Here is a 23,947-nt window from a genome sequence, read left to right as displayed (position 1 = left end):
GTGCTGCCTACTAAAACACGCAGACCAGAACAAAATTAAGTGGCAAGTAAGCCATAAATAAGTTAGAATGTTAACTTAAAATTTGAAAAGGTAAAATCAGTTTAATTGGCCCTGCCTCTATACAAACACACCCTAGTGCTATGTCCCATCTACTAAACACTAGAAGAGTGGGAGAGATAGGAAACCAAACACCTACAAGGATTAGGTGACTTACATAGGATTACACTGCACACACTTCCCAGTTCAACTGAGACAAATCAGCCAAGAGCATATTTCATTACACATTTATTTTTGTAAAGGTTTTCTTAGGGCAACTTGTATTTAACTACCCTTAAACTGAATGGCTAAGAATTAACAAATAACCATACAAACCTGACCCAATTTGTTTTTCTTCATGAATTTGAGCAGTGCCATACAAAGTAATCCAGGCATGCTCAACTCCACTGCATTTGAGTCAGAATAAGAGAAAACAGAAGCAGTACCTGTGCAAGTAAGGCTTAAAATCCTTCCACACACTCTGTCATACTGACTGTGGGTCATATTCCGTTCTTTACATCAGCTCTTGGAGAAAAAGGTTAATAGTACTGCATCTTATGGCAAGAGAAGTTGAAAAGTGTTACCATGACATTCAATCTTACCTTATCTTCCTCTAGTTTCTGCCTTCGCTTTTCCTCTACGGCAGCTCGCCTTCTCTCTTCCTTTAGTCTCTGCTCTTCTAGCTTCTTTCTGCGTTCCTCTAGGTGTTTTTCATAATGTTGCCGTGCTCTCTCTTCTCGTTCTAGCCAGACGGATTCTCTTGCAGCTATGAGAAAAATGATAACTAGAAGTATTAACTTGATTTTTGCAACAAAATATTTATTACATTTTGAATAACCAAGATAAATAGAAAACCTTTTGAACTCTCTCTCTTCAGGCACACATAATATCCTTATCTGTCCTCATGTATTAAAATATACCTTGACCACACACTGATTTAATTTAATCTCAATTTATTTATTATGACAGTTATTTGAGCATACAGTTTCTTCACAGAAGAAAGGATTTTTTGCTAGCTTATAATGCCTAAATACTGAAGTCAGATATATGTGAACAAACTCCTGTTACACAAACCATGATAATTCTCTGTACTATTTTACTGAAAAAAGATAATAAAAAGAAACTATAATAAAACATATAAAATATAATAAAATATAATAAAATATATTAATATAAATAAAAATATAATAAAACTATCACAACTTTCACCTTTATTGATCGATACAGATCTCTTATGATAGAAGCAGCTGGGATGACAATTCTAGCACCTGGACCAACAGAAGGAAGGAACTTACCCACCAAAGAAGACTAAAGGTAAACATTAGTATGCCACATAATTCCACTTATGCACAGCTTCAAACAACATGTTTCAGAAGAACTAATCAAGAAGACCAATTTTCCTTCCTATCAGGGTCTGAATTTTCATGAATTTTGTGGAATGCAGGCTCAGACTGCAGTCCACATGAAACTATTGATATGATGAAACCATTTCACCTGCATGCTGAAAGCCTCAATTCCATAGGAACAATTACATTAAAGCTGGAAAGTACAAACAAAAGTCACAGCCCGATCCATTTTCTATTCCATTCCTTAGTACAATCAATACATTTCATCACAGCCATGTGATAGAAGGACACAAAATTAGAGCATAAAAACAAGATTTAGAAATTGAGCCCTAGACATGCTGTTAAATACCTTCTGCTTGTTTGCAAACTAGTAATGCTGGATTGGATTACGAAGCGACATAATTAAGGCTGTGTTTCTGACACTTCTGAAGTGAGTAACAGAGCAAAAGAAAACAAGGTCCATCAAGAAAGAGACAGTCCAATATTAAGAGACACATCAGACTTGAAACCAATTAATTTCACACTGGAATTAACTAATGTAGTGTGTTAACTAACTACAGACCATGAATGTTTCTTGTTAGGAAATAATTTTTGTTGTTTCTTTCCCCAATGCCTCCCCCCCCACCAACTATTCTTTGCAGGGGTTTTAGGCTGTGAGGGAAGGAGGAGCATGCCCTAAGTGTCAAAGCCTTTATTTTTTGTTTATTGATGTGAAGCAAAGAATGTGCCCCCAGATTTTCTGTCCCTTCTTCTGTCTCTTCACTTCAGTCCTATTTCTTTTGGTTTACTGCCTACAGAAAGGCAGGTCAGTCCAGCACCATGCTTTCTCATCTGCCTTTTGAACCCACCTCAGATGGACAGCTTACCTGAGCCAAAATCCTATAGATTTTGTCACACTTTGCAGCCTTTATCTTTTCTGACTTTACAGCACTGACCTCAGCAAGGGCTTTCTCCTCTGACCGCTCTTTCACCTTTGCTCACTGCCAGCTCTGCACTGAGGCTGGGGTTGCCCCTTGCTGCATTAGCAGTAAAATGGATCGGTGATGCTTTAACCATACCTAAAAATGGGACATTACACAGAAGTGGCTGACTGAACGAATTAGAAGGTGAACTTCAGAGCTGTAATTAAAGGTGAAGTTAATGTGCGATTCTCTAAGGCGACCTTTCCCCAGTAACCATGTTCTGAGGGACATTTATCAAGGAAATTTTTCAACTAGTCTTCCTAAAAATTGTTTTCTTGTCTTATAAACCCTTTTAACATTCAAATTCTCCAAGGAGATCCCAAAATTATTCATATGCTAGGGTCAATGGTTTCTAGATTCTATGGAGCTTTTTTCTGTTGGATAAAGTTCTGCCCCCAAGTGCCAGGGAAGAAAATAGACCAGAAGGAATTTACTCACAGAAAAAAATAGTAATTTTCATTAATGTTATTAATTTGCCAATGATCACTTTCAAATGGGAGAGGACTCTGCATGATAATGTGATCTTTAAAGTACTATTTCAATGCTGATGCATTGTAAGTATTAAGAGTTTAATGAATTTAGCCAACCTGAAACTCAGACATATTCTGAGAACTAAGATTAATCACTCTTCATTTAAGGAAGTGTGCTAAGTCAAAAAGCAGTATTACCATCTTTTGTTCCCAACACCAGAAACTAAATGAATCATGTGTCCTTGTCAGGATCATAATTCTGATTTAAAAAAGATCAGTCTTCAAGCAGGATTAGTGTAGATAAAACATGCACAGAAGTGAGACTTAAAACAGTGTTCTCAAGGATCAGGGACCAAGATACTGCTAAGTAATAAAAAGGAAATTCTTCGTTTTTTGGTAAGTCACTGCCTAAGGCTACCAGAATGAAACCCATTTTAAAATCCCAGTTATTTTGCCTGTTGAAAATCACATTTTGATTTTTCCAGTGAGGGAGGATCTGGTCTATGTTCTGGAACCAAAGACTGTCATGGAGCAACTATTACCTCTACTACTAAATTTCTACCCTCCAAAATGGTGACAACACCTAATCAGTACATGCAGAAAAGCCCATGGACCTTCCTTGCCAATTCCCAAACCTTGTCTGGGAAGCAGCAAGCAGACAGCTAGTTGCATGGAGCCAACACCCTGCCAGGATCCATTATAACAGCTTTAGAGCAGGAATAATTAAGTTTTAGCACCAGGGAATGCTCATCAGTGCTGTTAATTTGGCAGTACAGATACAATCATATGGCAGATAAGGGTAAAGTCTGCATGATGAAAAAGCAGCAGTTTTAAGTAATGTTTTTCAGTTTGACCAGGCCATCTACCATGGTTGCCTTCATTAACAAGTCAGTTCCAACATGTCTGTGTCTCAGCAGCCAGTGCCAGAACACAGCTGCTCAGCCTGACACATGTAAAATGCCAAACTGGAGCCAGAGTGCGACACAGTTCCCTTCTCCCTGGCCTCTGGGAACAGACCCACTTGACAGCTTTCACCTTCACCTACCACTGCCTCTCTTGGGATTTCTGTCTTGCACAGTCCAAGAGGGTTAGTCTCACATAGAGAGAGAGATCTGCTATCTGTATTTTAAAGGACAGATATTAATTTTACATGTAAGTGCTGTGGGAAAGAGCACTAGTGGGAAGAGCACAAAAATGAAAACATGGATACTAAAGAGACAATTACAAGACTGGGAGCATTACATAGAAAGTCCAGTAAGATCACCCTAATAATCCTTTAAAGGTCTGAATATGCATATTGACAACACACACATGACCAAATGATCAAGAAAATAAAAAAATTGAAGCAAAAGTCTCCCCTGAAATAGATACAACTGTAGTCATGCAAAATGAACTGCACAGAAAAAAGTTAAAGAATTCATATTTTATAATTGTTGGGATGGCATTTCAAAAGCAATGCCTTTCCTACAGTGAAGGAACTGAAACAACTTTCTTGACGGTGCGATTTGCTGTTTGTGTCCTTGTGTATCTTCTATGTTATTTAAAGAAGGGTCCAAAACAAAGCATGAATATACTAAAGGTGATAGGGGCATTTTCATAGAAGCTTCTTTAATCTTTTCAATTAGGTGGCTCAACATGATCCTCAGGAAATAGCAGATACCAGCAGACCCAGCACATAGATGCTATACACATCCAGACAACAAAAATTACAGCGTTTTTTACTCTCTAAACTCTCATTAAAAACAAGACTTAGACACCCAAATGTGCTAAGTAGGATAAGACTGCTAAAATACTATTTCCAGGTGCAAGCAAATTGGCAAGAGTTGAGCACACACCAACCCACTTTACCACAGGAAAGCCAAATCTATCACAGCACAGTGGAAATAGAAAAAAATTAAAACTTGAGAGTAAAAAAAAAAGAGGGGGGAAGAAAAATGGTCTTAAATGAACTCTCCTTTAGCATCAGAATATTGCCCAATGAAGAAATATAATCCTTATTAAACTGGTACTCCACATGTTCTTAACAGAAGGGTCAAACAACTTAATTTTCCTGGAAAGACTGATAACATGACCTCCAGGACTTCAAGTTGCTGAAAGTACAACACAAAATTACTACCAGCTCTGTATCTAAAGAATTGAACACTGTCCTTTCCTTTTTTAAAGAGCAAAAAATAATTTTACTTGAGGTAGGACTGAAATTCTCAACTTCTGTTTAAATAAAAGTTTTTGCTAAACCTAACAGATCCCCTGAATCAAAAGGAAAGGAATTAAGTTTAAATCCAACCTAATTCTATTGAAAAAAAAAAATTCCCTCCTTCAGTTCTTTACTGTTGCATGGCTGATGTCCCAGTATTAACAAAATCCAACTTTAATTTTTAGCAAGACACATTTATGTAACAATATTATACAACTTAATGGTTAAGAGAGACAGCTTAGGAATTTCTCTGCTGTGGTTCACACCACATGAGTGACTGATTATCTAGGTTCTGCACTGAAAAAAAGAGAAAATAAAGTTGTATGCTGTTGTAAAAATCATTGCTTTGCTGTACTGGAAAACAAATCTCAAATCTCTCCCAAATCATAGCAGACAAACATACAGATGAAAGTAAAATGTGACTTTCAATTTTCTTGTTAGTTCAAAATCATTCTTCAAGCATGAACACACAATACTCTCAATACATCAAAGGGACTGCAGAACTGTCCCACTTGGAAATGAAGGATTCCACATCAACTTATAAAAACTCCTGATGTTGCTTTTAAAACACATCACACAAAATGACACATTTCTTCTCAACATTAGTCATGTCCTTCTGGTAACAAATACTCATTTATCAATAGCAAGAAAAATCAGAGTTAAGCTAAATTCAGGGAAAGCATCTCTCTCTGCATTTGAGTACAGCATTGTTATTGTACAAGGATGAAACCTGAGGAAAAAAACCAAATTCAAGACATGGAATCATCATCTGTAAAAAATTAATTAAAATGGGCCAGTAACATCCATTTGCTCTGAAACTTGAAGAAACTAAGCCTACACATACCATCAACCTCAACTCAAGGAGCAGCTTTTCAGGGATTATCAAACATCCTGTCATGTTACCCCCTTGAGCAAGCCAAAACTAAAGCTTTCCTTTTCCCCTCCAAAACAATCCCAGTGATTCATACATGGCTGCAGCAATGTTTTAAGGTCTGTAAAGAAGGGAGGATATAAATGCTGTCAACACCTAGGTTACAATTAATCATGGCTCTTCAGGTTAGAAAAAGCAGCATAATTCTGGCTGGAATTATAGTTCAATAAACTTTCAGAAATGAGAAATGGGAAATAAAGAACTTCTGTTTTTCAATCTCTAAGAACAACTCAGCATTGAAAGAAATCAGAGTAAACATACGGAAAAGAGCAAATACTTATATTTCCCAACCTCACAATTACCACAGAACTTTGTGGCAGTCAAACATATAAACATTGTTCAGAAAGCCACCAATCTGGCTTCACATAATTCTTAATTTTTTCACCACCATACATAGTACACTGCCCATCAGTAGTCACTTGTTAAGCAGCCTTCACTAGTTACTTCAGCTGTGTCATACACATGCAGGCCCAGGTGATGTAAGATACTGAGCACACCTATTTGACACCTACTAAAGGTTTGATCTAAAAAAAAGTACCCCAAGTTTACATTAAAAAAATTCAAACCATACATTGGGAACATATTCTTCAATTCTATTTTATGGTGTTCAGCATTTTAATCTTAATTGGTAAAATGTTCTAAAACTTCAAAATTCCATTTACATCAGCGAAGCTCTCTTGCATGATTTCAGAATTAAACCTACTTTCATTCACATTCATAGAACAGGTGAGAGACATAGTACTGATGAACTAAAAGATCTACTTTAAAGATATGGTAGTGTATCTAAAATGGCACTATTGCATATCTAGAACTATCATTTTGCTGGCTGCCCCTAAAAGTAAACTGGCAAGAACAGTGCATGCAAACCACAGTCCATTAAAAACAAACAAACAAAAATCAGAGGGCCTTTACCTAGCTGTTTTTCTCGCTCTTCTCTCCGTTCTCTGGCAAGCCGTTGCCTGTCATCAACCTTTAGTACTGTTGGATGATCTACAAATGGAAAAAGAGGAATATTAGGCACATAGCATAGAATCAAATACCACCACCAAACCCAAACTTTTGGGAAAATAGCTGTTAAAGAACTCTGATTGTTCTGTCAAAATAGATTATGTTTTCAGAAATCCATCTTATTTTAAAAAACCCAGAAAACTGATCATTAGAATGCATTCGTATTTTTTAATATGTAAAATACTTCCAAAGAACAGACTAAGAAGCAAGACTACTTCTTGTGAAAGCCCAAGAAGAAGCTTTATTTTGTTTCCAAGCCTGAAACAACTGAACAGCTAGAGAGTATTCTGAAAAAATATTGTTTATTATTCCATAATATCTCTCCAAAATGCATCCAAGGGAAAGTCTATTATAATCAAGCATTGCCTTCCCCTTGATATTGCCTCAGAACAGCCAATAAGCCCTACAGCATGACACAAGAACCTCAGCACCCAGGCAAAACAGACTGGATCAAAACACTGATGTCGCTGAGTAGTTCTAAAGTAGTTCTGGCTGAGCCTCTGGAAACAGCATGATATTGATTTCAAAAGATGTTTCTGTGCACATATGTTAAAAACTCTGGCAAATATATTAAAGGCAGTGAGGCATCACATGCATGGACTTTATAACGTGTCAAGTAAGATCAGAGCTTTAACTATTCTTGTAAATTGAAATTTAGCTACATGAGTACTTCACAGCTATCTGCAATTGGATCACAGCAGTAAGACGGAGGATAATATGGAAGACCTGTGTCAGAGCCCAGGTTTGACTTTAACATTCAGGTTTGGTTGGAAAACATCACTTGCTCAATGATGGTTCTGGAAGACAGCAAAGTGCTGAACAGCTAGCATCCGACTTCCAGTCTCAGCAATGGAGCTGTTCCAGACAAAGGGAACAAAATCCAAGTTAGCAATTCATCTCAGCATGCTGCCAAAACTAATTTCCTACTCAGCCTGTTCTGTTAAACCTGGAAAGCTCTTAATTTTGTGCTTTTTTTTCAGCAGCACTGAAAAGGTCTGCTTTGCATAAGAACACAATAAATAAAAAATCCACAAAAAAATAAAAAAGATTTCTGGGTATAAATAAATGGTCTGATTTAGTTTAGTATTGAGGGGAACTCAGTTTTTAAGTGTTTTAGGATAAAGAACCACCTAGAATGCTGTCATTGTGAAAGCTCACAGGACAGCAGAGCCTTTCCACTAACATGTAAGCAGCTTGTAAAAACATGTTGAGACAGCCTACTCGTGTACAGGCTGCATACCTATGAAAAAGTTATTAGCAAACTTTTGGGTCCTAAATCTGAGGGTAAATATATTTGCAAAATAAGTCCCTGAAGTGAGGCTGTGCTAGACTAATTTTGAATAGTTATTTGAATTAGGTTAAAAAAAATAATAATAATGTGCATTTCATCGTCCAACAGAGGATTCTGCGTAAGCATGACAGGATTTCTTGGGCGAACCAGCTCACCAACAGCTATGTACACTTTAATTACTCTTGAACTCCAGTCAGTGAAAAACTATTATCTCAACAACTGTCAGACTAGAGCCCCAATTAAGAGTGTTAATAGCAAGGCAAAGTATCAGCTGCAAGGAGAAAACCCATTGCACAGCTGGCAGGGAGAACCTTCAAACACAACAGCCCCAATGAAAGGCGCAGCAAGCGAAAAAGTCACCAGCAAAGACAGAGGTAATCCATCCCCCAGTTGCAGGTCAGAGAACTTTCATGTTGGCTGACTAGCTCACAGTGCTGCCATTCACAACACTACACTCAGCCACGCCATGGCAGAGATTTGCCCACTGCAGGGTGTGCATCTGCACTTGGCTGATGTTCAGCAGCACGCTGACTCACACGCAGCCCCTTTAGCACACAGACACAGGTCAAAAGGGTAATAATATTCCTTCCCTCGGGTGACTGGCACACAAGATTCACAAAACATGAATTTCTGTGGCATGAGTAATTAGTGCTTGCAGAATAATGCACATTTTCCCTGGAAAACAAGGATTCCCTTCAAGGGCTGTCAGCAGAGTCAATGTAACATTGAGTTGACAGAAGATGATGAGACACTGGGGGAAAATGTAAAAACCTGCTTCTTTCAGAACATCCTTCCAGTTGAATTTTTTTTTCCCTTTCTTGAGAAGAGAGATTTCCCTATTGGGGAGAGGCAACAATTCTTCAAAGAGGCAGGAGGGTTACATGGACAGGCAAACTGAAAAGGTCTCCCTTAAGAATTCCTAATTATAAGCAATGGAAGGAATGAAATAAATTTTTTAAGTTGCCCTCTGCCACTCTGTTCAAAGATATCCAATTATTTTTTCCATATCACACACCTGATAGTGTTCACACAAGAACAGCCCCTCTCCCAGCACCCCAGGATGTTAGAACAATCCTAAAGAATTCACATTAAGTTGCAGGCTATGCAGAGTGTGTGTCTTCAGTAACAAGCAATTTTGCATACATTTGGGATCACGAAGAGCTAAATCAATATTAGCACAAAGATGAGGGTAACACCTTTGTAGCAGACCATCATTGCATTTGCTCTGCTAGAAGCTGGAGCGCATACTATGGGTATAAGTCTTACACTGATAATTAAAATGTCTTCTCTAAGTCTTCAAAATGATCCTTCATAGTTTGGCTACAACCCCAAGCTCCAACATTTGCATTGATTCCAGATGTTCTGCTGGCACCCCCAGTGCAGAGCATCAATAGCTTCAAACTGTGGCAAAACAAGAGAGCTCACTGGGACTGCTCCCCATTTTATTTCTCATGTCCCTATTCTTTAAAAATCCCCCAGCAAATACCTGGGGGATTGACATTTCTTCTCATTCAGTAGGAATACCAGGACAAACAAATGTACTCTCTTCTGCTCATATTTGTCATCAGAACATAAGCTTTAAGCTACTGTGAAAGGAAGTGGGAAACATGTCAGCTGCAATGAATCCTGCAAGAATTTCTCATTTTATAGAGAAATAATTGCCAACTGTGCATATGCAAAGCCTAAGAGACAGCACTCCAGGAAGGCCCACATGCTACTTTGGAAGTTGCAGTCTGGTTATGCTGCAATATGTGGGAACTCTCACGCAACAACCTACTTCCTTTCACTTATGTAACAGGCATGGAATTAAGCATTTGTATGATAGGGATATTTGGAGAATAAATAAGACATAGCTCTACACAGGATAAATTAATTTTGTACCTGCTGCTGGAAATTGAGCCTCTAAATTGCATATAAAAACAGTATATGTCCATATATTTAGAACATTTAGTGCATGTTCAGAATTCATTTTAATAAGTTAAAATGGTTAATTTTGAAATCTTGGAAGTTGTGAACAGCGTTTTTCAGAAATTCAGCACTGAAACATCAACAGCTTTTTGTCCCTAATGATGGTAACAATATGAAGAAACAAGTTTTAAAGTCTTCTATAGAACTAAGACTCTACAAACTCTTAAGTAAAATTGATATTTGTAGAAATTAAGTTCCTAAATTAACAATTGTCATATATACTTTGTAAATGTGACCGGATTTTATGGCTCATGCTATCAGCTCCACTCTGCCTTCCCTCGCTCCAGCCCTAAGAATTTTGGATTCCTTTCTACACACCAGCATAAATGAAGGGAACATTGGAACAGCTAGGACATGCTCCTGAGCAATGAAAACTGGATTAGACTATTGCAGAATAAAGCAAGCATTGAACCCTGTCCAACACAAAGAGTTGTGGAAAGAGGTAACATAACCTCTATTTTCTCCTCCTTTTCCCACTGCCCATCTGACTGAGAGCAGCTGTGATTGCTGTGCTTTGTGGAGGACCCAGCGTGCCTGGCAGAGAAGGCATGGGGTGATCTGAACGCAGACAGTGCTGGGGTTCCTCCCCTCTGGGGACACAGACCAAAGGCACCCTGTTTGGGGATTGGGAAGTGTCTGCCAGTACAAAACATCCCTGAGCTGCCAAGCTATCAAGGATTTGGAAAGGGGGATGATGTTACAGTGAGCACAGTCCTCAGCAACACAAGCACCTCTGCTTTCCCAGGCATCTAAGCAAAATCACTATTAACTGCACACTTTAATCTGGGGTACCTGAACTGCAACACAAGCAGATTTTAGATATCTAAGTCCTGTTCTGGATCTTGGTCTAAGCACACAAGTGGAACAGACCCATGACACCAAGGACTTCATTAAGCTTTTTAGTACATACACTTTCAACTGTGTAAGTGAATTAAATCTACACAATGTACCCATGAGCTGTGGTGAAGTAATGAGAAACATCTGCCCACTGTCTAGAGCGTGTTAGAGAATATGGCATGCTTTGTGGTGAGGAAACGCCTGAATTGAGGCACATTTATATAAAGCTGCAAATCTTTACCTAGAGAATATAATTCCTGTTCAAGCACAGATGCAAATACAGTGGCTTCTGTATTGTCTTTTCTCACTTCCCAACCCTCATTCCTAAGCTATTCTAAAATATAAGTAGATTTTTCCAGTTTCGCTTCTTTGCAAACAATCACACATTCCAGCCTATCTAAACACGAACAACCACTGATATCAGTTTTGTCTGAAACAGTAAGTGAGGTACAAAAGCAACAAACTTTAGTAGTTCCTGTGGCAACAGCTGTTTTCCATACACCATTGAGGCAAACAGCCTTAAAACATGGAGCATGTGGAATGGTGTACCTGGTTTAGTTCCAGCACTGCTTTGTCCTGAAGTGACTTTCTTATCTTGCGTTTCAGAACCTTCTGCTGCTAAAATAAGGAAGAAAAGAAGATATTAAATAACCATTTAGGTCACTCACCTTCTTATAATGAAACTTAAATATTGCTGGACTCCCTTTAAAATCAGAGTGTTCCAAGATCTCACCTTAATGCCATTCTACATCATTTTGCATAGAAAAAAACCCCAAATACTACACAGAAAGTATTTAAGCCACAAGTTCCCAATTCAAGTTCAGGAGAGAGCCACAAGATTTCATTTTAACAGTGTGTTTTAATAAGACTTATAAGATGACTTGCAGAACACACCCATAATGCAGGACTGAAGAGAAGACTATTAATGACCCAAATGAAATCTATCCAAGGAGATATTCTGATTATTTGCAACAGACTTTTGATCAGGCCCTACCAACCTAGAACAACAACTAATTCTGGAGCTCTGAATGCCCTTTCAACAACCCTTTATAAAGAAAAAAAAACAAACCAGAAAATTCATTACTATTATTCAAATCAAAACCATATCCTTGGTTCAGCAGCTACTGCTAACTAAAAAACAAGCCAAGAAATTAGATGCCATGATTTTTTCATCTTACTACTCATCTTTGTATCCAGCAGTTCCACTACAGGAGTGATGGAGTGCAGAACACACCGATCTGGGAACAGCCTAAAGGCAGATTGTAAGAATTCTAAGAAGCCTTCCAAAAACTGCTTGAAAGTATTTGCAAGCAAGGATAAAAAGACAGTTATAAATAAAGCTTAGGGGATGAAAGACACCGATTCATTTGAACAAAAATATCACTAGAAATGAAAGTTGGAAAAAAACCCTGATTACTCCAGATTTAAAAGCTAAACAGGCATTACTGTATTAGATCCCCTTTAGGAAACATAATTAAAACAAATTTTCCTCAGAAGGCTCCAAGCAATTTCGTATGCATGTCAGCTTTAACAATACACAGTCAGCATTTAGTACCTCATTGAGATCACTCCCTTCATGGCCACGCACAAGTCTGTTTCCTTGCTTACCTCCTTCCACAGGCATGTTTCAGGATTAAATTAAAGGGGAAAAGGTAGCAGGAAGAACCTGCATATTACATGCACTATAGTTTTTTTTCAGGGGGAAGGTGCGTGAGGGAAATAGAAATATTTGTTATCAAATGTTTAGTGTTCAAGAGCAATGTTTTGCCAAGAACAGTATTCAAAAATCATATTGTCTCACCAAAAAAATTGTGTGAAACCTTAAATAAATGTCAGATACTCCTCTTCCTTGATGCCTGTATTAAGTCCTTTGCAATCAAAAGAAATAACCACTGTTGAACTTAACAAATACTGATTCCAAATGACAAGAAGAACTGTAACACCTTAAAAGCAGCTCAACACAAGATTTAAGTATTTGCCACTTTAAAGGATTCATACAAAAGATTAGTGTGACTTATGGGCAGATGGATTGATTTTTGCAAGATAATTTGAGCACCACTGAATGCTTGTACCACCAGGCTTGGTAGGATCTACCATTATGAAAATCCATACCTGGTGCTGGAGCAAGTCCAGAGAAAGCCAAGAGAGCTGGTGCAGTGTCTGGAGCAGAAGTGCTCTGAGGAGCAGGGGAGGGAGCTGGGTGTGTTTAGCCTGGAGAAAAGGAGGCTCAGGGGAATATCACTCTGCAACGTCCTGGAAGGAGCTTGTAACCAGGTGGGGGTCAGCTGCTTCTCCCAGAACTAGAAGCAACACCATGAGGACGAAATGGCCTCAGGTTGAACCAGGGGAGTTTTAGACTGGATATTAGGAAAATATTCTTCAGAGTACTCAGGCATTGGAACAGGCTGCCCAGGCAAGCGGCAGAATCACCATCTCTGGAAGTGTTCAAAAACATGGGGGGGATGTGGCACCCAGGGCCATGGTTTAGTGGTGAACACGGCAGTGCTCGTTTAACAGTTGGAATTCATTTTAGAGGTATTTTGCAACCTTAACCCTTCTGTGATTCTAAACTCTTTATATCTTACCTCCCCCTCAAAGTTAAGGTACTAGTAGAACAAGCTTTTCTCCTGCATTTAACAACCATTTAGAACATTCTCAGAAGAAGTCCCACTGTAACTCAGTGGGACTTCATCACAATTCCCATCAGCCTGGCCTAGGGCATCATATAGAAGAGGAAACTGTCATAACATAGTAAAAATACTGTTTCTAAGAGTTAGTGAGTACACTGATGTTCTAATAGTGTCAGTACAAATTTCTTTAATTTTTCATACCGAGTATGTGCATTATTTTCTTCAAGCATTGTGCCATGGGATTATGCAACACTCCATTAACTTCAAAACAGTGGTTTAAATGCCATCCAGAAAATAGACTTTTAGGAAAGTCTAGGTACACAAAGTAATGCTTTTTCCCCGTATTTCCTTGCCTAACATTTCCTTGGAATATTTTTGGACACAGTTGAATACACACTCATATGACCACTCATATGACTAGTGATGAAAAGAACAGATGGCACACCATGAATTTTAACGATGCAGGATATCAAATAAGAATTGGCACAAGTATTTAGTAACCAGTGTAGGTGTGCTCCCAACTAAAATACATCTTGCTCTAGGTTACAAACAAATTAATCAGACAACTAAACATCTAAAATCCACATCTAAATACTGACAACACCAGTTTCAATACCTAATAGATGCTAGAAGAGATAATTTAACTACCTAATACTTGATCTGCTGCTTATCTTGAACCATTACCTTTACATAAGTGAATAAAAGTTGCATAAAGAAGTGCTAGAGATGGATAATTTTTTGTGAAGCACAGCTCTTCTCTCTCAGCTCTGCCATTATTATATGGCACAGCATCAAACAGAAAGCTACACTTCAGCTTCTCTGTGTGGAAAGAGGGGAAAAAATAGGGGGGGAAAGGCAAGAAGAGATATATGTATTGCTACTGAATAATATGCATTTGTAAATTCTGACCTTTTTTTAACATTGTGGCACATCAAGCACATGTTTGCACGACGTGAACCAGCTATTTACAGTGAGGTGAATGGCAAACCAAAGGCCCCACAGCAAGGCTGAGGAACTGGAAAGAAGGTGCTTAAGTTCTGATCTGTGGAAGAGGGGAAACAGCTACAAGACAGAGGCAGTTCTATTTCCAGGAGGTCTCTATCCCCAGAAGTGTAAGCTTCAAGAGATTAAACGCAGTGTGAAGGGGCACTTGGGGACCACAAGCAACCAGTGCTGCTCAGAGCTGTGTCAAGGTCAGGATGTGCACAGCAGCCCCCCCAGAACTGCATCCCCATGAAAGGGGAGCTGTACAAGAGCTGCACAGCTGTGGATGAGAGCACAAGCACAGGAGAGCCCAACATGATGGCAGCCAGCCATGTGTGCCTGACAGTGCAGGTACACCTCTGGGTACAGGGTGCTCTGAGCACCACGGGGGAAAGACCACCCTCCAGCTGCCTGCTCTAACTCTACAAGTGAGAGAGAAATTACTGAGAGGCATAAGAAACAAAAGAAATAGCTAAATCAGAGGAGGAAGGATTACAGGGAAAAAAGAAGAAAATCTGGCTATTCTGTACCTGCCACTTGTCATCTAATCCCCCTGGTATGACTGAACAGTTACTTTTTTTAGCTGTCAAAGAGTGCTGGGGGTGTGCCTTGAGAGATAGGGAAGGCATCAGAAATGACAGCTGGAACAAACTCATGCCTCAGTAAAAAAGCACTGCCGATACATAGCAGAGGAAATTCAGCATTAAACTGGGAAATTTAGAACAGAACTCACTGGGAACTGATATATTCTTTACTAGTCAGTATTGAATACTGCTCCCTCCAATTACTTCCTTATGAACATTGCTCAAAATCCACCCCCCCAAAAAAAAACCCCAAAAACAAACAAACAAACCACCAAAAACCAAAACAACACACACAAAAAAATCCCCAAAAAACAAACAAAAACCCAAACAAAAGCCCCAGTCTTAAATTCACTTTATTTTATATAGTATGTCACACCTGACATGCACAATGTAAAAAATTCATAGTTTGAATTACTCAGAATTAAGCAAAGAACAGAGTATTCTACGTTAGTGTAAGTAAAAATGAAGAATTAGGGCTAGTCTAGGCAGTTTTGTCTGGACACTGGGAACAGTGGCTAGCTAGCATGTCAGTCAAGTCAGAGGTATTGCTATGCCGGGCAGAGTGTGTTGAAAGTGCAGATACAGGTCAGAGCTGACAGAATTTATTAGCTTAAATTCAGAAACACATTAAGACCAAACCCTGAGTACCTGGCTCAGAATAAGCATCTGATCATTCAGCAACTGGCTGTTCTGTTCTAAGATAACATCACTGAAATTTAAGACTAGGGAGTCTCTTTAATGGCAAAATTGGGTTGTTTATCCTACACAAGCAAAATCCTGTGAGGCATGGTCCAGGGGCTGAACACAGGGAAAAGCCGAGTTCAAGAGAAATTAAAGTTTTTCCACTGTTTGTGACTTTTGCCTCTTCTTACATCCATAGTTTATGAATAAGACATGCAAAAACTACTCTCCATATTTACAGTAAAAATATATTTTTCAAGTCTTCAGAATTTCATAATCTTTATCATATATATTGTCTATATATATATGTATATATATATTTAGACAAACAATATACTAAGTAATATTTTAATGCAATTTATAGTTTTAGAGTTAACTAATGTTTTCAGTCCATTCTTGTACCCCATACTAATTATTTACTTGCATTTTAAAATTGTAAGCTTGGGAACAAAGTACAGCAATCTTTCCAGAGATAAATAGGTCTCAAAGTCCTATGGGTGGCCAAAATTTACCAAGATGCATGCAGTATAGCTGATTGATAAAAGGGTAAAAAACAAGCATCTGGATGTTTAATATTAAAATCTTCAAAGTTAGAACAAAATCATGATCTGTTTTCTTCTTTAGAGGTGTTGGAGAGGATAAGTTGTAAAGAATCCCATTTAAAAACTCACTCATTAGAGGCTAGTTTCCAAAATCCACTTGTCAATAATGACTCTGAACCTTCCCCTCAAGAAGAGTGGGGCGAGTATTGGCCTGGAAACATGTTACAGCACAGCTGGAGACAATATTTTCCGGTGCTTCTGCACTGTACTGAACACTGGACAGACCAAATTTTTTATGCTGCTGCTTCTACCATCTGTGTCTGAGCTCAACACTAAGTCCATGCTACTCCTCGCTGTCACAGCCTAAGCACACTGGAGCCTTAATCCTGTTCAGGGCCTGATACGCTTTTCAGAAGATTATTATAAAACAGTGCCTTCAGTGAACCAAAATCGCACTGCCACCAGCACTGGCTTTGCTTTTGTAAACTCCCGTGCACACAAACATTACCATTACCAAAGTGAAGTCCTCCAAAGCAAGACAGGAAGGAAATTCTCACCTTAAATTAACACGTAATGTAACCCTGCTGAGAGGCTTGAAGATGGATTAGAGACCCAAACAAAACAGTTTGAACACAAAACCAAACCATCTCCTCTCATCACCAAAATCCATTTGTACAAACAAAAGACACAGAGAGCTGTGTCCAAGACAGTTACTTTGACACTTAAACCGTGCAGGAGCACAGGAACTAAGGATCAGCAATTTTATCAATATAAAACATCTCCTCCTTTTCTCCTCTTCTGCAGCAACTTAAAGCCTCCCTTCTGTACATGAAGTAATGAACTTGTGTGCTGCTGCTGGCCTCCAAAGTGCAAGCAGCCTGACAGCAGTCAGCTCCTATCCACAGACCATTTTGAAGCAATCTTCATCCTTCAAAGCCCCGGCTGCAAAGCCCTTCCTGTGTAGTTGTGCTGTCCTGGTAGCTGGCAGATGTTCCCTGAGCAGTTGCTGATGACAGGAGAAAAAGGGCACTCTAAGAAACCTCTGTTAACACTTACTATTGACAAAGAGCTTCCTGGTGCTTCTGGGAAGGTTTGGGGACCAGTTCAGTAGGGAGTTCAACAGACAGGCTCAGAGCAGCGCTGAGGGTGAGCTCAGATTCTATGATCTTTCTAGCACAACAGGATGGGAAACAAGGGAAGTATCTCTGGAGATTGGAGGACTGTAGGACTTAGCAATAGGTTGCAGGAGGGACAAGGAGAGCACACCATCAACATCCCTTTTGCAGGAGCTTGCTCACAAGAGATGTAAGCTTTCTAGGGAATGGGGAAACCAAGACACTGATGGTACACTGCCCTTCTTTCAAGTTAATCCTTCGGGGAAGAGCATACAGATAGGAACAGAAATGAAGCATCAGCTTGGAAAGTTCATGTGTGTTCTGTCCACATTCCATTCCACCCAAAAAAACTCCCCAAGCCCTCTTGAATGCACTAAACACCAGGTTCAAGAGAAAGATTTCTCTAACAGAGCTACCATTTCAGAAGAAAAACAGAAAAATAGAAAACACATCAAAACCAGCTCCTTCAGGCTTCTGAAATTTAAATTCTTCAGAAAACTCTCAGCAGGATGGGTAAGGCTACAGCACCAAATCAAAATATTTTTGTAACAAATTTTTGTTCTAATTAGAAACACTGATAAAATTATTTCAAGAGAAATAATTATTTACAAGGCTTTGCCAACTACTATAGCAGCGAGGCAGAAAGAACTGCAGGCATTATGCAGAAGTCTTGGATCTAATGCACTCCAGTGTTTTAAAACTAAAATCTAGATTTCTGTTTTGAAACAGCAAAGACATGTACCTAATTTTGGTTAGATGTCAACACTCAGATTCTCTTGTTAAGGGAAGTAGGCTGAAGTGATTTCTGAGGGAACTAAGGTGAAGCAAGAGTACTTCCAGACTATAGACCAGTTTGCTATTTTTAATGCAGGTAATGCAAGTCTTCACAACTTCAGATAAAAACTTTTTGAAATTTCCATCATTAGCAAATGGAAAATGCCTGTTCTTCTACAGTCTAAACACCAGTACTTAAAAAGTACATTTGCAAATTGGAGGTTTGAGTCAGAAGAGTGACAGAATATCTCTGTTTCACTACTAATCACTGAAACATGAAAGCAAAGTTCATACCTTATTTAAACACACCTATTAATTAATTTTATATTAAAATATTTTCAATTCTTGAAAGCTCAATGCTTTAGTACATCTTTTTGTACTTTCAACAGTGTGAAACTTACCAGTCTGGTTTGCAAATATAAATAAGTTATATGATACCAAGCTATAGTGACTGTAGCAGTTCTTTTTGGTCTGGCACTTCCCATAAAAGTCTACCATCAGAGCTGCCAAACAAAGCACAACGTCCTGGCTGAGCCAAGCAGAGCAAAAACTCACCAGCATTAGTGCTAACTGCTCAAGGAATGGTATAAAAATTGCTAATGTTTTCATCATATTGTAGACTAGAAAGATAAACAGATGATTTAAAACTGTCACAGCTAATTCAGCACTCAACTGTAAAACATGAAAACCAGAAGCATCAATAGATTTACTTGGAAGCAATCCACAGACATAAATTTGGATGATGCAACTGGCCAAAGGGAAAGGGTCACTTTTTCTTTTTTTTTTTAAAGATTAAACTTGTGTAACTGCTCCACTGGGAAATGCATATTTATAAAAGATTACTTTTGGCTGACTATGTCAGCTTTAAAAAGCATTGTATCCTAAAATATTAAATAACGTAGAAGATGCCAAAAAAAATGCTTTTGTAGGGAGAGTCTTAGAATCTCTTAAGGATGATAAAGGAACACAGTATCTATAACAGCATTTTTTTAAAAGTTGACACTCATACCCTCTGGATAGTTATGGTTCATCATCTTACTGTAATATAAAACAAGGATATTAACAGGAAAGGATCCCTGGAAAAAAGGTCCCTGTTTTCTGATGAAAAAGCCTGTGCTATGAAGCCATTTCTGCAGTTGACCAGAAGGCCAGCAAGCTCACCCAAATGTAGATGAGACATGTGAATGGAAGCTTTCTAATTACACATCACCAAAATGAAAGCTGAAATGTCACTGCCTGAGGGCATGCAGGACAACCTCAGTCCCAGACAGCCAGCAATTTGTGCTGTGCAGCCTGTCTTAGGCCATGTGCTCTTAAAACACCAAAAGCAGGCAATGTGCAAGATGCAGTGATTTATTTGTGACACTGTTACACAAGGGCAAACACCTTCAACCAAGGTACAAAAGTACCAGCTGCTTCTCCTCCTCAGATTTCTCACTGCTACAGGCAGCATTTGCTACCACAATGTCAGAGAGATTCCCATACCCAGGATCAGTGTCAGTGTATTGCTGCAGTAGCTGTACATGGAAGGTCACCTCAGAGATTATGAAATGGAGAACCTGTACAATTTTCTAGATGAAAAACTCTTCTGGGCTTCAACTAGAGATCATTCTCCAAACTATGAGGTAATTCCTGTGAGTAATTCCAAGTCACAATGAAGCTTACACCTACTGCTGAGACATGGAGAATTAGGCACAGGCCAGCCTGCTTTCTGTATCACACCTATTCCATGGTGAGATTGCTTGAGCTGCAGAAAGCAACTTGAGTATCCCATTATTCGATATCCTTGCTCAGAGGGCACAACGATCAAAGCATATTGCAGCTTGTGAGAGTCAGTGAGACAGCAAGTGCAGTAAAGTGAGTGTGGGCATGGAGAGAAAGGGAAAATGGATAGTTTACTATACATTGCTCTGTTAAGCAATTTGATCTTGAGAGAGTAATTTTTGAAAAAAATGCTATCTCTCAGCTTTGCAACAACAGGACATAATGACTTCTCCCCACCAAAGTAAAATAAAATGAAACATTCTTTTGATGCAATACATATTTTAATTTAAATGAGTATGCCACAAAATGAACAATATCCACTGATTAATTTAGGATACACCCACCAACAGAGCTTTGCAGACCCACACAATGCTTTCTTCTTGCCACCCCACTGACATATACAAGTCATCACATCCCAGCTGAGCTCTGTGCATACCCCTGCTTTCCTCTATGCTTTCAACTCTTTTGACTTAGCTCCATGTGCACTGAAGTTCATAGTTACCACCCCCCAGTGACTGTGTTTTAGACAGAATAGACCAATAATACTGTACTCCTGCCACCACAGAATCACAGAATGAATCACAGAATGGTTTGGGTTGGAAGGGACCTTAAAGATAATCTAGTTCCAAAACCCTTACTATGGACAGGAACACCTTCAACTAGAGATCAGGTTGCTCAAAGCCCCATCTAACGTGGCACTGGACACTTCCAAGAATGGGGCATCCACAACTTCCTGGGCAACCTGTTCCAGTGCCTCACCTCCCTCATGGTGAAGAATTCCTCCATACATGGAAGCATAATGACCGTTCAAAAGCAAGGCTCTTTTTCTGTTTCAGGAATTAAATCCTATCTACAGCAACCAGGTGATTCTGTTGTCCTGTGGGGATGTCCCTACACACACACACCATTTTCAGTCAGGTGCAGTCTCAGAGTGCCCTGTGCAAGAACACACAGGTGTTACCTTCACTGACATCCAAATGCCGAGCCTTGCCCTTGCCAGGCGAGGTTCAGACCATGGAAAAAAATGAAGTTTTAGAAATGCTTTTTTCCACAGGGAGAAAATTCAGATTTTTTAATAATCTTTAATAATCTCTCTCTGCTGCGTGTGCAGCTGCAGGCACACTCTAAAAGTAGGGCGCTTCTAGCATTTCACACACACAAAGAGCAGCTGCAAGAGGCATAAGACACTCAATGAATTAAGTGATACGAACTTTTTAAGCATAAAAAAGTTCAAAAATAGAACTGTTCTCCTTCAAAGCCATCTTTCTTTGGTCACTGCACTGCCACCTTACAGAACTCTACAAGTGAGACTACAGTGCAGTTCTTCCACTGCATTACTTTTAGAATACATTTACCATCTCCCTGACCTTCTGGGTACCTCCAATCACTTTCTTTCTACAGAGCTTCAGCCAACAGTACAGCAGCTCTCACTGGATTCCAAACTACTAGCCTGCCACATGAATGACAATTCCCTCACTACATATCCCCATTAAAAGACATCTACAGTAAAGCTTAAGAGAAATCCATTATCCAAGATATCCCCTCCCTTGCTTTCAATTACTTTAATCAGAATGCTGAACTAAGTGAACTCCTGGCCTTCATCCCAAAGTTGCCTTAAAGCATCTTCAGTCTCATCCTTTTGCATTTAGGAATAAGATTGGGTTGCAAGAGTATAACTTTGTTCAATTACCTCATTTGGGAGAGAATAAATGGGCACTCATCGCAAGAAGAGAAACAGGATAATTTCAACCCAGTCTATTGATGTAGTGGCTATTTTCCTCTTACAGCAAGCCATAATAGAAGTACATTTGCACAAACAGACAAATGGCTTTAGACTGAAAGTGTTTCATGCTCACTGTGGTTTAGTTTCACAGGACAACTCCCAAGAAACTGCTCTGCACAGGCCCTGACAACTGCCTTTGGTGAGATCTTATCACATCTTTTACCAGAGAATGAGTATACATAAAAATGTTCAAAACACAAGAAGAGAGGATGGGAGGGAAAGAAGTACTATTTAATGCTAACAGTCTAAGGCACTTAGTACTCCATGCAAAGGAACATGGGGTAAAATTTACTACAGCTGGCTATAGAAGCTGCAGAGTTTTCTGAAAGATGCAGCTTCTAAATAAAACAATGAAATAGCACAACCTTATTCGTTAGGGAAAAGTTCATTGCCACATGGGATTCATCTCCTGACTTGGCACCCTGAACTGAATGTGGGAGAGCCATGTCAACACCAGAGTCCACCACAGAAGCTTGACTTGGCTGAAAAGCCAAGTGAAGCATTACACTGAGACAGCTACGCTGCTCCTGGTACCTGTCTTCACGCAAGGCCACTTAGATTTATACCTGACACATTTTCTAGGATCTCTCTTCCAGAGAGATAAATTCTAGACTACCTACAAGTTAGTGGGATCAATACAAGTAACATAGGTAATCCTTTCACTGCTGCAGGTTTTCCTGGGCAAAGCTCCTTGCAGCTCAAATTTTGCAGACATGTTCAGAGTCCTCTTCTAGCCTCTGAAAAATAAAACATGAATAATGCCTGCAAGTTGCTATAGCAACAACCACCTCTCAACTAAAGACAGCAGGAAGATTCACAGAAGCTGGGCTCTGTTTATATAACCTACTCTGTACAGACAATTATTTCCGAAACAGTTAAAGCTACAAAGACTTCGTGCTGTTATTTAGCAGTTGAGTTCCTGGATGCACACGTTCAAGCCATTACTCTAATTCAGAGTACTCTTGCCTGGGGAAAACAGGCAGTTTTCTGGTAGCCTGCCTCTGACTTGCTGGAAGGGATGCTGTAACTACTTAGAGCAAGTGCAAAACTCCATTTGCTGCTTCTTCTCCTGTTCTTTTTATATAAAAGATATATGCTATGACTTCAAGCCACATAAAATGAGCATTTAGTGTGGTGCAAAATGCATATACACAGAAACAGTGAAGCAAAAAGGAATGTTTCCTACCATTGCTGAGTGGGGAACAGAGCTGAAACACTGACTTAAGAAAATATATTTCTGTTGCATGACTTATCCTTAATCACTTCAATCACTGTCAAAAATAAAAGCTGTGCTAGGCCTACACTATCATATTTTGGGAGGCAGAAGACAAATCTACCTAATACCAGCCAAGAGCTCAGCAAGATTCTCAAGACACTGCATACTGGAAAACTTGTGTTTCAAAGTAAACATCATAGGAAACTGGAAAATTTATTTTCAGTTCAGGGAGCTGTTCTTTACTGCTGTCCAGCTGTCAGGAAATAGGGCTTCCTGAGGAGCTATGTATCACTTGACAAAAAGGCAGCAGATTCTAATTGCTAATTACAACACTCCATGCACAGAACTGAGTCTGCACAAACAGCCTTATTAATTCCCGAGCTCCAGGTATTTGGAAAAATTATAATAAATGAATATGTGCTTAGAAAGGCAAAGATATATATTTCAATAGGAAGGTATTACATGCAATATTTAAATAACACCAACAGTTACTTTTAAAAAGTCTTCATTATGAATACATCTAATGGTTACTAGAGCTCTTTGGCCTTTGTGTCACGATGAATAATTCATCACGGAAATTCATCACCAAAACCAAAGTATATTTTTTACCCAGGTTCTCTCTTGGACCTGAGGCTGTCACACCACTAAAAAGTCCGTCTTGTCTTTATACACTGCCACCCCACACCCTCCACACATACCCACCACCTGAAGAAGTCTTTTTTAAAAAATCAAAACTTTTTACTCTATACAATCTCCTTGGGCAGTTGATTTCTTTTAGACACAGACCACTATTAGCAGCACAAACATCTGCCCTAAGTCCAGTACTACAAC

General features: G+C 39.1%; 1 protein-coding gene across 11 annotated transcripts in view; it reads right to left on the bottom strand.

Moving 5' to 3' along the window:
* MAP7 (microtubule associated protein 7) overlaps window positions 1–23,947 on the bottom strand; it is a 104,947-nt gene that overhangs the window by 35,029 nt on the left and 45,971 nt on the right. For all 11 annotated transcript variants that reach the window (XM_086877496.1, XM_086877493.1, XM_086877489.1 and 8 more), the window contains 3 exons: window positions 11,593–11,661; window positions 6,852–6,929; window positions 639–802 (listed from right to left, as the gene is read on the bottom strand). In XM_086877496.1, coding sequence (XP_086733622.1) covers window positions 639–802; window positions 6,852–6,929; window positions 11,593–11,661 — 311 coding nt within the window. The remainder of the gene's footprint in view (window positions 1–638; window positions 803–6,851; window positions 6,930–11,592; window positions 11,662–23,947) is intronic.

Source organism: Cyanistes caeruleus, chromosome 2 (assembly GCF_971803275.1).
Source record: "Cyanistes caeruleus chromosome 2, bCyaCae1.hap1.1, whole genome shotgun sequence".
Classification (NCBI taxonomy): domain Eukaryota; kingdom Metazoa; phylum Chordata; class Aves; order Passeriformes; family Paridae; genus Cyanistes; species Cyanistes caeruleus.
This window is presented reverse-complemented; position numbering and strand designations above follow the sequence as displayed.